Source organism: Orycteropus afer, unplaced genomic scaffold, assembly GCF_000298275.1.
Source record: "Orycteropus afer afer isolate SDZICR_OR568_19922 unplaced genomic scaffold, OryAfe1.0 scaffold00117, whole genome shotgun sequence".
NCBI lineage: Eukaryota > Metazoa > Chordata > Mammalia > Tubulidentata > Orycteropodidae > Orycteropus > Orycteropus afer.
In genome coordinates this window covers 2,100,240-2,113,204 of record NW_006921704.1, presented here as the reverse complement: position 1 = coordinate 2,113,204, position 12,965 = coordinate 2,100,240, and the positions used below count along the sequence as shown (strand labels likewise).

The 12,965-nt window shown below is 37.9% G+C and overlaps 1 protein-coding gene across 1 annotated transcript in view; it reads right to left on the bottom strand.

The window, feature by feature from the left end:
- The window catches only part of UGGT2 (UDP-glucose glycoprotein glucosyltransferase 2), a 601,530-nt gene that overhangs the window by 150,813 nt on the left and 437,752 nt on the right, over window positions 1-12,965 (bottom strand). The window contains exon 26 of the mRNA XM_007944010.2: window positions 9,755-9,834. Within this exon, the coding sequence (XP_007942201.1) occupies window positions 9,755-9,834 (80 nt within the window). The remainder of the gene's footprint in view (window positions 1-9,754; window positions 9,835-12,965) is intronic.

The window sequence follows — 12,965 nt, the reverse complement described above, 5'->3', positions numbered from 1 at the left end:
GCCATTCCTCCTCAAACTGTCATTCCCGGCATAGTAGATAACGTGGTTGTCTGAGTCAAAGTGGCCAAAACCAGTGCATTTCAGCTCACTAATGCTGAGGATATCAATCTTTATGTGTTCCATTTCATTTTTGACAACTTCCAATTTTCCAACATTCATACTTACATTCCATGTCCCGATGATTAATGGATGTCTGCAGCTGTTTCTCTTCAATTAGAGTGGTGCCACATCAGCAAATGGAGGTCTCAAAAGCTTTACCTTATCCATAGGACTAAGGCTGGGTTTACTCAGATGATGCAGGTCTTGAAAGTTTTATTTCATCTGTATCAGTAAGGCTGGTTCTACTCTGTTGAGGCAGCTCTTTCCCAGTCATATTTTGAGAAACTTCCAATCTAAGGGTCACATCCTTCTCACTGCATCGGAAAATGTTTCTGGGCTATTCACAAACTTGCGCAGTAATGTATCAGACAGTGTTTCTCTGCTATTCATAAGGTGTTCCCTGGCCAATTCTTTGGGAAGTGGATGGCCTCTTCTTCCTAGTCTGTCTCAGTCTGTAAGCTGTGTTGAAACCTGTGCACCATGTGCAACCCTGTTCACATTTCAAGGAAACAATGTGGTGCCAAGCTACCACCATCAACCATTCTGACCAAGATCACAATAGGAAGTACTGTATATTGTTGTTGTTATGTGCCGTCGAGTCAGCCCTGACTCATAGCGACCCCTTCTTGAGTTTCTGAAGCAGTATCACTACGGAAGTAGGATTGCCCAACCTTCCTTCCGAGGAGTGGCTGGTGGGTTTGAACTGCCAGACTTCTGGTTAGCAGTCAAATGCCTTAGCCACTACGCTACCAGAGCTCCCAGTACTGTATATAGTGGGAGAAAAAGGTAGAGTAAAATTCAAATATATATAAAAGACCAAACTCTGGGTGATAGAGACTGTTGGAAAGTCTGAGACTATGCCCTTAGATACCCTTCTAACTTAGAAATGAGGCCACTCCCAGAAAGTAAAACTGAAACAATGAGAAAAAATTTAAATTTAAATGATTTGCAGTTTAAGTATACACTGAACTTTGATTTAAATTTTCTAAATTTATCATTTTATTGCTTTCCATGTATTAAAAATACCTGCTGTTGTCAGGTGCTGGTGAGTCGATTCCAACCCACAGCAACACTATATACAACAAAACGAAACACTGCTTGGTCATGCACCCATCCTCACAATCTTTGCTATAGTTGAGCCCATCGTTGTAGCCACTGTGTGGATTTTCCCCTTTTCTGCTGACCCTCTGCTTTACCAAGTGTGATAGTTGGAGCTGTGTGTCAACTTGGCTGGATCACAATTCTGTGTGGTTTAAGCAGTTGTGATGTGGTTGTTCCCATGATGGGATCAGATGATTATGTGTTTAGCAGCCAATCCATTGAAAAGGAGTTTCCCTAGGGGTGTGGCCTGCTTCCAGTATATTTATGGACATCCTAGGAAAAGAGACATTTTTCTGTGGATTGGGATTCTATTGTGCTGCCTACAACTGTCTGTGAGTGAACCATCCACCATTCGGCCTAGAGATCTTGGATTCATCATTTGTTGGAGTCAACAGCCAGTATACTGCCTGCCAATCTTGAGGTCCTCAGCCCCTGCAGCTGCGAAGAGTCAGGAAAAGCCTCCAGCTTGACATTTGATCCAAGAACTTGGACTTACCAGCTTCTATAAGTGTGTCAGCCATTTTCCTAAGATAAATTTCTCTTTCTCTCTCTCTATAACCTTTACTGGTTTTGTTTCTCTAGAGAATCCAGTCTAACACACCAAGCATGATATCCTTCCTTAGGGAATGGTCGCTTCTGATAACACGACAAAAGAGGTGAGATGAAGACTGACCATTTTGCTATTTTGCTTCTACAGGAGCATTCCAGCTGCACTTCTTTCAGGACAGATTTTTTCATTCTTCTGGCAGTCCATGACTGAGTCCACAACTCAAAAATATCAACTCTTCTTTGGTCTTCCTTATTCACTGTCCAGCTTTCACATGCATATGAGGTGGTTGAAAATACCATGGCTTCGGTTAGGCAAATCTTAGTCTTCAAAGAGGTATCTTTGCTTTTGAGCACTTTTAAGAGGTCTTTTGCAGCAGATTCACACAGTACATTGTCAGATTTCTTGACTGCTGCTTCCATGGGTGTTGACTGTGGATCCAAGTAATATGAAATCTTTGACAACTTCTAATTTTTCTCCATTTATTGTGATGCTGCTTATTGGTCCAGTTGTGAAAACTTTTGTTTTTTTCAAGGAACTCTGGTGGTGTAGTGCCTAAGGCATTTGACTGCTAACCAGAAGGCTGGAGGTTCAAACCCACCAGCCACTCCACAGAAGGAAGACTGGGCAATCTACTTCCATAAAAATCTACCACCTTGGAAACCCAAAGGAGGTCACTATGAGTCGGAACTGACTTCATGGCAGTGTGTTGCGGTGTAATCCATACTGCAGACTGTAGTCTTTAATCTTCACCAGTAAGTGCTACAAGTCTTCCTCACTTTCAGCAAGCAAAGTTGTGTCATCTACATAGGTTGTTAATGACTCTTCCACCAATCCTGATGGTGTGTCTTTCTTCATATAGTCCAGGTTCTTGGATCATTTACTTAGCATACAGATTGAGTAAGTAGGGTGAAAGGATACAACCCTGACAAATACCCTTCCTGATTTTAAACCATGCAGCATCCCCCCGTTCTGCTCAAATGACAGTCTTCAGTCTAGGGGCAGGTTCCTCATAAGCACAATTAAGTGTCCTGGAATTCCCATTCTTCTCAATGTTATCCAAAATTTGTTATGATCCACACAGTTGAATGCTTTTGCATGTCAATAAACAGAAGTAAACATCTTTCTAGCATTGTATCCTTTCAGCCAAGATCCAAGTGACATCAGCTATGATATTCCTCATTCTATGTCCTCTTCTGAATCCAGCTTGCATCTCATGAAGTTCCCTGTCAGTGTACTGCTGCAACTCTTTTTTTTTTTTTTTATTAAATTATCATTTAAAAAATTTTTATTGTGATTTGGGTGAAAGTTTACAGAACAAATTAATTTTCCATACAGTTCATACATATTGTTTCATGACACTGACTGCAATTCTCCACAATGTAACCATTCTTTTTCCACTTCCTGCCCATAGGTATCTCTTCCCTGTGTCCTTCCCTCCCATGCACTCTGCCCACCCTCCACCCCCCCGCTATCTCCCTGTACAAGCACTGCCTTCTATTCTCCCATGACTGATTACTCCAAGGAGTGTATCTAAATGATGTAAATGTTCACCCCAATTACCTATCTATTGTTCAGCTGGAAGCCACAGGAGTGAGTTCAGTCCAGATCTGAAGGGTCTGTAACCATTTTTGAATTACCTTTAACAACATTTTACTTACACATGTGACATTAACAATATTGTTTGATAATTTCCACATGCTGTGGGATCACCTTTCTTTGGAATGGGTAAAAATATGGATCTCTTCCAGTCAGTTGGCTAGGTAGCTGTCTTCCAAATTTCTTGGCGTAGATGAGTAAGTGCCTCCAGTGTAGCGTTTGTTTGTTGAAACATCTCAATGGGTATTCCATCAATTCCTGGAGGCTTTCTTTTTTTTTTTTTTTTTCTAATTCCTTCAGCTTCAGTTTCTTCCTTCAATACCATTGCTTCTTGATCATATGCCACCTCCTTAAATATATGAACATTGACTAACTCTTTTTGATACAGTGACTCTGTGTATTCCTATCATCTTCTTCTGATATTTTCTGCATCATTCAATATTTTGCCTATAGAATCTTTAAATGTTGCAACTTGGCTTGAAGTTTTTCTTCCATTTCTTGAACTTCAGAAATGCCGGGAGTGTTCTTCCATTTTGTTTTTCTAATTCCAGGTCTTTGTACAGTTCATTATAATAATTGATTTTGTTTTCTTGACTTGCTCTTCGAAACCTTCTGTTCAGCTCCTTTATCTTCTTATTTCTTCCATCTTCTTTGGCCATTTTCCATTCAAGAGCAAGTTTCTGAGTCTCTTCTGACATCCATTTTGGTTTCTTCTTCCTTTTCTCTTTTTAATGACTTTTTGTTTTCTTTATCTATGATGTTCTAGATGTTCAATATGTCAAACCTATTCTTCAGGTGGTCTCTAAATTCAGGTGGTATATAATCAAGGTCATATTTTGGCTCTTGTGGACTTGTTTTACTTCTCTTTAGCTTCAACTTGAACTTGCATATAAACAGTAGATGGTTTGTTTCACAGTCAGCTTCTGGCCTTATTTTAGCTGAAGATAGTGAACTGTTCCATCACCTCTTTCCACATATGCAGATTTAATTCCTGAGTATTTCATTTGGTGAGGACAACGTTTACAGCCACCATTTATGTTACTAAAAAAAGTTATCTGCAATGAATAAGTCATTGGTCTTACAAAATTCTATCATGCAGTCTGCGGTCTCTGGCATCGTTTCTATTACCAAGGCCATATTTTCCAACTATTGGTGATTCTTTGTTTCCAACATTAACATTCCAATCACCAGCGATGATCAACACATCCCGATTGCACGTTTGGTCAATTTAAGACTGCAGACATTAGTAAAAATCTTCCATTGCCTCATCTTTGGCTGTAGTGGTTGGTGTATAAATTTGAATAGTAGTAGCATTAACTGGTCTTCCTAGTAGGTGTATGGATATTATCCTATCACTGGCAGCACTGTACTTCAGGATAGATCTTGAAACATTCTTTATGATAATGATAGCTATATCATTACTCTTCAATTTCTCATTCCCAGTATAGTAGATCACATGATTGTCTGATTCAAAATGGCCAAAACCAGTCCCTTCCTGCTCACTAATACCTATGATATCTATATGCATTCCATTTCATTTCTGACAACTTCCAACTTCCTTACGTTCATACTTTGCACATTCTACCTTCTAATTAGTGGATGTTTACAGCTGTTTCTTCCCATTTTGAGTCATGTCCCATAAGCAAATGGAGGTCCCAAAAACTTTACTCCATCCACATCATTAAGGTCAACTCTACTTTCAGGAGGCAGCTGTTTCCCAGTCATATTTTGAGTGCCTTCCAACCTGAGGGGCTCATCTTCTGGCACTGTATCAGATGATTTTTTAGGGCTATTCATAAAAGTTTTCCAGTAATATATCAGACAGTGTTTCACTTGTATTCATCAGGTTTTCACTGGCCAATTCTTTGAGAAGTGGTTGGTCCCTTCCTTTTTCTGAGTCTGTCTTAGTCTGGAAGTTTACCGAAACCTGTCCACCATGTGTGACCCAGCTTGTATTTGAAATACCATTGGCATAGCTTCCAGCCTCAAAGCAACACACAAACCACAACATGACAAACTGACAGACGGTTGGTGGTTGTTGCTGTTAGTTGCTGTCAAATTGGGTCTGACTCATGGCAAACTATGTATTACAGAATTATGTTGTCTGGTCCTGTGCCATCATCATGTTTGAGTCCATTTTTGTCACTACCATGTGAATCCATCTCATTGTGGGCTTCCCGTGTTTTACTGACCCTTTACATTATGAACCATGATGCCCTTTTCTAGTGATTGGTTGTTCCTGAAGATGTGAGCAAAGTGAGTGAGTTGAAGTCTCACTATCCTCACTTCTAAGGAGCATTCTAGTTATAAGAATGGTTTGTTATTTTGGCTGTGTGTTGGATATTCAATATTCTTCATTTATTTCACATACACATGAGTCAATTCTTTTTCTGTCTTCTTTTCTCATGGTCCATTTTTCACATGTATGATGGAAACAATGATGGCCTGTGTCAGGCACATTTTTGTCAAAGTGTCAAATGACATCTTTGATTTTTTAAAACCTTAAACAAGATATTTTGCAACAGATTTGTCCATTTTAATATGTCATTTTATTTCTTGACTGTGGCTTTGATGGTCCGACTGATGGTTTGTCACTGATTACTGACCAAAACAGAATGAAATCTTTGGCAACTTCAATTTCTTTGTCATTTATCATGATGTTATTCATTGGCAGAATTGTAAGGATTTTCATTTTCTTCACATTCAGGTACAGTCCACACTATTTCAAACTTCTTAAGGAAGTGCCATACCACTTTCTGCAGTGCTTGGACCATTTTACAATCCCACAAGCAGTGTATGAGAGTTCCATTCTGCTCATACTCCTTCCAGCATTTATTTTTGAAGTTTGCTATAACTGCTGGGGTGACATGATATCTGATTGCATTCCTCTAAAGGCTAATGATGTGTTTCTTGGTCACCTGACTGTCTTCTTTGGTACAGTGTCTGTTCATGTCCTCAGTTCATTTTTTAATTGGATTGTCTCTTTTTGTTGTTGTTGTTGTCATCGAGGTGACTGCTTCCAGTGTTGTATCCATTTGTTGAAATATCTATGTTGGTATTTCATAAACATCTGAAGTTTATTTTTCACCAATGCCTTCAGTGCAGCTTGATTTATCTTCCTTCACTACCAGATGTTCTTGATCATATGCTACCACCTGCAATGGTTGAATGTTTACCAATTCTTTTTAGTACAGTGATTCTGTATTCCTTCTATCTTCTTTTGATGCTTTCTGCATCATTCAATGTTTTGCCCATAGCATCCATCAGTAATGCAATTTGAGGCTTCAATTTTCTCTTTATCTCTTTCACCGTGAGAAATACTGATCATTTTCTCCACCCCTTCCCTTTTATTTTCAACTCCAAGTCTTTGCACATTTCATGATACTTTACATTGTCTTCTTGAGCATCCCTTTGAAATCTTCTGTTCAGTTCTTTTACTTAATCATTTCTTCCATTTGCTTTAGTTACTTTGCACTTAACAGCAAATTTCAGACTGTCTTCTGACATCCATTTTGATCTTTTCTTTCTTTCCTATCTCCTTAATGGCCTTTTACTTTCTTCATTTAAGATGCCCTTGATATCATCCCACAATTCTTCTGGTTTTTGGTCATTAGTGTTCAATGCATCAAATCTATTCTTTCTTTCTTTTAACTTTTTATTGTGATTTGGGTGCAATTTTACAAAGCAGGTTTATTTTACATTCAACAGTTCATATATATTTTGTTTTGTGACACTGATTACAATCCCCAAAATGTAACAGCTCTCTTCCACCTCCTCCATGTGGTTACTTCTTCCTTCTGTTCCTTCTTACCTATGTATTCCTACTTGTCTATCTTTGTCCCTGTGCAAATACTGCCCTTCTGATCTGTAGTGCCCAAGACACTTGACTGCTAACTGGAAGGCTGGAGGTTAAAACTTACCAGCCACTCCTCAGAAGGAAGGTTGGGCAATCTACTTCTGTAGTGATACTGCCTCAGAAACCCAAGAAGGGGTCACTATGAGTTGGCTATGACTCGACAGCAGTGAGGTGAGGTAGATCTCCCATAGTTGACTGTACTGAGGAGTACAACTCTCTAGTGTAGTTGTTCAGTTCATAGGTCTGTCTATTGTTTGGCTGATTTGAGCCACAGGAATGAGTCCAGTTCCAGGTCCAAAGGGTAACTCAGGGCCATAGTCTCAGGGGTTTCACCAGCCTCTGTCCAGTAATCCTAATCTTCTCTATGTTTTTGAAATTTGTTCCACATTTTTTCTCCTACTCCATCCAGGATTTCTAATTTTGATCCTTTTCTGAGTGGCTGGCATTGGTAGCTGCGCACCATCTACTTCTTCTGGTCTCAGAGTCATGTAGGTTGAGGTTCCCATGGTCTATTAGTCCATCCCTTGGACTGTTTCCATAAGTTTTTGATTTTCTCCACTCTTCTTTGCTGCAGATGAGGACAGACCAATAGTTGCACCTCAGATGGCTGCTCACAAGCTTTTAAGACTCCAGTCTTAAAAAACAAAAACAAAACCTACCTTCCAAAGTAGGTTGTAGAAAAATATTTTTGTGTACTATGTGGGTGTCAATTGAGCCTGATGTCCCCCATGACCATGGTCCTGAGCCCTCAGGCCCAGCAACTCACTCCCTTAAAGTGCTTGGTTGTAGCTAAGAAGTTATCCTAACTTTGTCCCCTTTTTGCTCTAAAACGTATGGACATTTTTATAGATAAACAAATATGTATGCAGGAATATCATCTGCCAAACCTATGCATGATTGTGGGTATATTTCCATTTCCCTATCCATACCTGCTCTTCTTACCTATCTACCTATAGACTAAAAAAACCAAAACCAAACTCACTGTTATTGAGTGGATTTGACTCATAGCGACCCCTCCTTGAGTTCCAGAGGCGGTGTCTCTATGGAAGTAGATTACCCAATCTTCCTTCTGAGGAGTGGCTAGTGGGTTTGAACCGCCAGTCTTCTGGTTAGCAGTCAAATGCCTCAGGCACTATGCCATCAGAGCTCCTTTATTATTACTGATAGAACAGTATTCTGTATTAAATAGTACTTATCTTTGCTGTCTGTACAACTTGTGCACCTGCCTGTGTCTTTCTTTTCCTCAATGATATTGTGCTGGTCACACACTTTTGTTATACTGCCTTTCCCTTCCCCCAAAACAACATATGTCTCTTAACTAATCAGCAATGTTCCCTCCCATCCCCTCCCCTCCTCTCCCATCTCAGGTAACCAACAAATTTTCTTCCTTGTATAAACCTTTCCTTGACTTTTTATAATAATGGATTCATGCAATATTTGTCCTTTTGTAAGTAACTTATTTCACTTAGTATAATTTCCTCCAAGTTTATCCCATCAAATCTATTCTTGAGATAGTCTCTAATTCAAGTGGATGCATTCAAGGTTGCACTTTGGCTCTCATAAACTTGCTTTGATTGTTAAAAATATTTATAATGCTTAAAATATCCCCTCAAGTAATAGTCTATATGTCTGTCAATAATAATATATACAATAAATAAATAAATAAATAAATAAAGGATAAATCAAATACTACTTTTCTCTCTGGGAGCTCTGACGTAGTGCCTAAGACATTTGACTGCTAACCAGAAGGCTAGTGGTTCAAACCCACCAGCCACTCTTTGGAAGGAAGATTGGGCAATCTACTTCCATAGTGATACTGCCTTGGAATCCCAAGGAGGGGTTGCTATGAGTTGGATCCAACTCCACGGCAGTGAGTTTGGATCTGTCTCACATGTACATGTATTTTTTTGTTTAGTTACATAATTGAACTATACAGAGAAAAATATATTGACAAGACTCACTAAGTGATATGCTAGTCCAATGGTTCATACCATTTTTTCTCTGCCCCATCACACCTAAATGATATTGTACAGTATTATCAGTTAAGAGTAAACCACAATGACAGTGATTCTGATCCAGAAGAAAGAAGGTATATTTCTGTCCTCACTTGAGAGACGTTATAACAAGACAGTATTAATGAGGAATATTTGTATTTAACAAGAAATATTTTCTTTATTATTGACATATTATTCTAAACTCATTGCATACCAATACCCCAAAATAGTAAGTATGCTAGAAAATACAATAAAGATCATTTTGATGATTCAATTCTATAGTAGTACTGAAAGAGCTAAGCCAAAATTGGTCTAGTTCAGCCTTATTTTATATTTGTATATATAAAATTCCAAACCACATTTCCAAAAATAACTATGTAGAAACACAAATCCACATAAATTCTACAATTAGACTGGATCAATTTGCTAAGTTAGGTTATTTTAATTTTGACATCAATTTAGGTAAATAAATTCTTTAAGACTTTCAAAATTACAGTTTATTTTGCCTTCTTAGCATTTGCAATCTTATTAATTGAAATTATGTTCACGAAGACTTACCTATTTAGAGGGGCTTCTGAAAGCTTACCCCTACAGTTCATGAACAACTTTACCTTCATGTTGATAATCTTGTCAAGTACCTAAGAAAAGATTTTCATATTTGAATTTAGGTAATATTAAAAGCAAACTTTTTTCAAGTGTTTACTATATATCAGGCACTGAATTAACATTTTAGATTAATTATCTCATTTGATTCTCATAACATCCACTAAAGGTAGCTACTGTCATAGATGAAGCATAGAGAGATTAAGTAATTTGCCCAAGGTCACACAGCAAGTAATGACACAGTTAAGATTTGAATCTGTAAATTGATTTCAATGCCACAGTGCTATGCACCCTAAATTTTGCATAAAGTGTTTTTTTTTTCTCTACAATATCTAAGTTTCATTAGCACTGAAGAACAAATAAAATAAGTCACTGATAATTTGAATAACGATAGATAACAAAGGATACAGGTAATGGGATAAAACAAATATATGCAACAGAAAGAAAATAGGCATGGCAAGGAATTACAACATACTAAGGATTTAAGAGCTCTGCATTTAAATTTCGTTTCTATTATTTACATTTGTTACTATGAAGGTCCATGTTCCACTGTTTTTCCCAAGCATTAAATGAGATATTATTCATTTCTTCCAATAAATTAATTTGTGCCATAAAGAAGTAAGTTATGTGAGTTGTTCAGTAATACTGCTGTTGTTGTTAGGTGCCAGTGAGTGGGCTCTGACCCATGTACAACAGAAAGAAACTCTGCCTGGTCCTGTACTATCCTCACAATCCTTGCTATGCTATACTTGAGCTCATCAGTGCAGCCACTGTGTCATTCCATCTTCTTGAGGATCCTCCCCTTTTCTGCTGACCCTCCACTTTACCAAGAATGACATCCTTCTCCAGGGCATGGTCCCTTCTGACAACCTGACCAAAGCAGGTGAGACGAAGTGTAGCCATTCTGGCTTCCAAGGAACATTCCGGCTGCAATTCTTCCAGGACAGATTTGTTCGTTCTTCTGGTATTTTCAAAATTCTTCACCAATACCACAACTCAAAACTATCAACTCCTCTTAGGTCTTCCTTATTTGTTGTGCAGCTTTCACATGCATATGAGGTGATTGAAAATACCATGGCTTGAGTTAGGTGCACCTTAGTCTTCAAAGTGACATCTTTGCTTTTCAGCACTTTAAAGAAGTCTTTTGCAGAATTGCCTAGTGCAACACAACATTTGATTTCTTGACTGCTGTTTCCATGGGTGTTGATTGTGGATCCAAGTAAAATGAAATCTTTGACAACTTCAATCTTTTCCCCATTTATTGTGATGCTGCTCGTTAGTGCAGTTGTGAGGACTTTTGTTTTCTTTATGTTTTTGAAGTGTAACCCATACTGCAGACTACAGTCTTTAATCTTCATCAGCAAGTGCTTAAAGTCACCTTCACATTCATCAAGCAAGGTTGTGTCATCTGCATATCCCAGTTTGTTAATGAGTCTTCCTTTAATCTTGATGCCATGTTCTTTTTCATGTAGTCTAGCTTCTTGGATTATCTGCTCAGCAAACAGATTGAGTAACTATGACAAAGGGATACAACCCTGATGCATATCCTTCCTGATTTTAAACCATGCAGTGTATTTCCTTGTTTTGTATGAATGACAGCCTCCTGCTCTATGTATGTACAAGTTCCTCATGAGTACCATTAATTGTCCTGGAATTCTTTACAATGTTATCCATTATTTGTTGTGATCCACACAGCTGAATGCCTTTGCAGTTGATAAAACACAAGTAAACATCTTTCTGGTATTCTCTGCATTCAGCCATGATCCATTTTACATAAGCAACGATATCCCTCATTCCATGGCCTCTTCTGAATCCAGCTTGCATTTCTGGAAATTTTCTCTCTATTTACTACTACAATCATTTTTTAAAGTATCTTCAGTAAAATTTTAGTTGTGTGTGATATTAACAATGTTGTTTGAGAGTTTGCACATTCTGCTGGATCACCTTTCTTTGGAATGAGCACAAATACGGATCTCTTCCAGTCAGTTTTCCAGGTAGCTGTCTTCCAAATTACTTGGCATAGACAAGTAAGTGCCTCCAGTGCAGCATCCATTTCTTGAAACATCTCAATGGGTATTCCCCATCAATTCCTGGAGCCTTATTTTTTACCAATTCCTTTAGTCCAGCTTCAACTTCTTCCTTTAATACCACTGGTTCTTGATTATATGCCACCTCCTGAAATAGCTGAACATAAACCAATTTCTTTTTGCATAGTGATGGTGTATATTCCTTCCATCTTCTTTGATGCTCAGTAATAGAGGATGTTTTTATTACTCATGGACTTAAACTGAAATGCAATTTCACATTGTTTTATTCTAAATTCTGTCTTTACATAAAAGTTTCATATGTAGGCAATATTTTCCTTTTCTAAATAATAATTTTCTATACCAGTAGGGAATCTGTACACTACAAAACATCATGTTTTTTTCCTTATAGATATGATACCTTATAGATATGATTACTAATTCCTAAATAATAATCTGAATAGCATTATGTCTCAAGAAGTAGTTCGGATTTGAACATGTATAAATGCTAAAAGAAAAATGGAAAAGTTAATTAACTCTGGAATGAAGTCTGCTATGAACAGCTAGAATTGCAGTCTTTCCAAAATCATTTGTCCAAACTAACAAATATATGTAAAACAGACAGCTATAACCCATTGTTTTCAATATGATTTGGCAGTATAGACTAATTACTGAAAGAAATTACATTTAAAAATTTTGAAAGAATATACACTACTATCACTCAGTTAGGAGCTCTGGTAGTGTAGTGCCTAAGGCACTTGACTGCTAAGCAGAAGGCTGGCGGTTCAAACCCACCATCCACTCCTAGGAAGGAAGGTTGGGCAATCTACTTCTGTAGTGATACTGCCTTGGAAACCCAATGAGGGGTCACTATGAGTTGGGTCCAACTCAGCGGCACACACAACATCACTCATTTTGATCACTTATGCCATTTACCAGACTCAGTATTTAATGCGTTTTGTGATTCTAAAAGTGAAATGAACTGTCAAAGGAAACATAGTTTCACCTTTTTTTAAAACTGTGTCTTAAAAATAAAAACAATGAAAAGCAATCTATACATTCAATGCAATCCCAATCCAGATCCCATCAACATTCTTTAGGGATATGGAAAAAATGATCACTAACTTTATATGGAAAGGAAA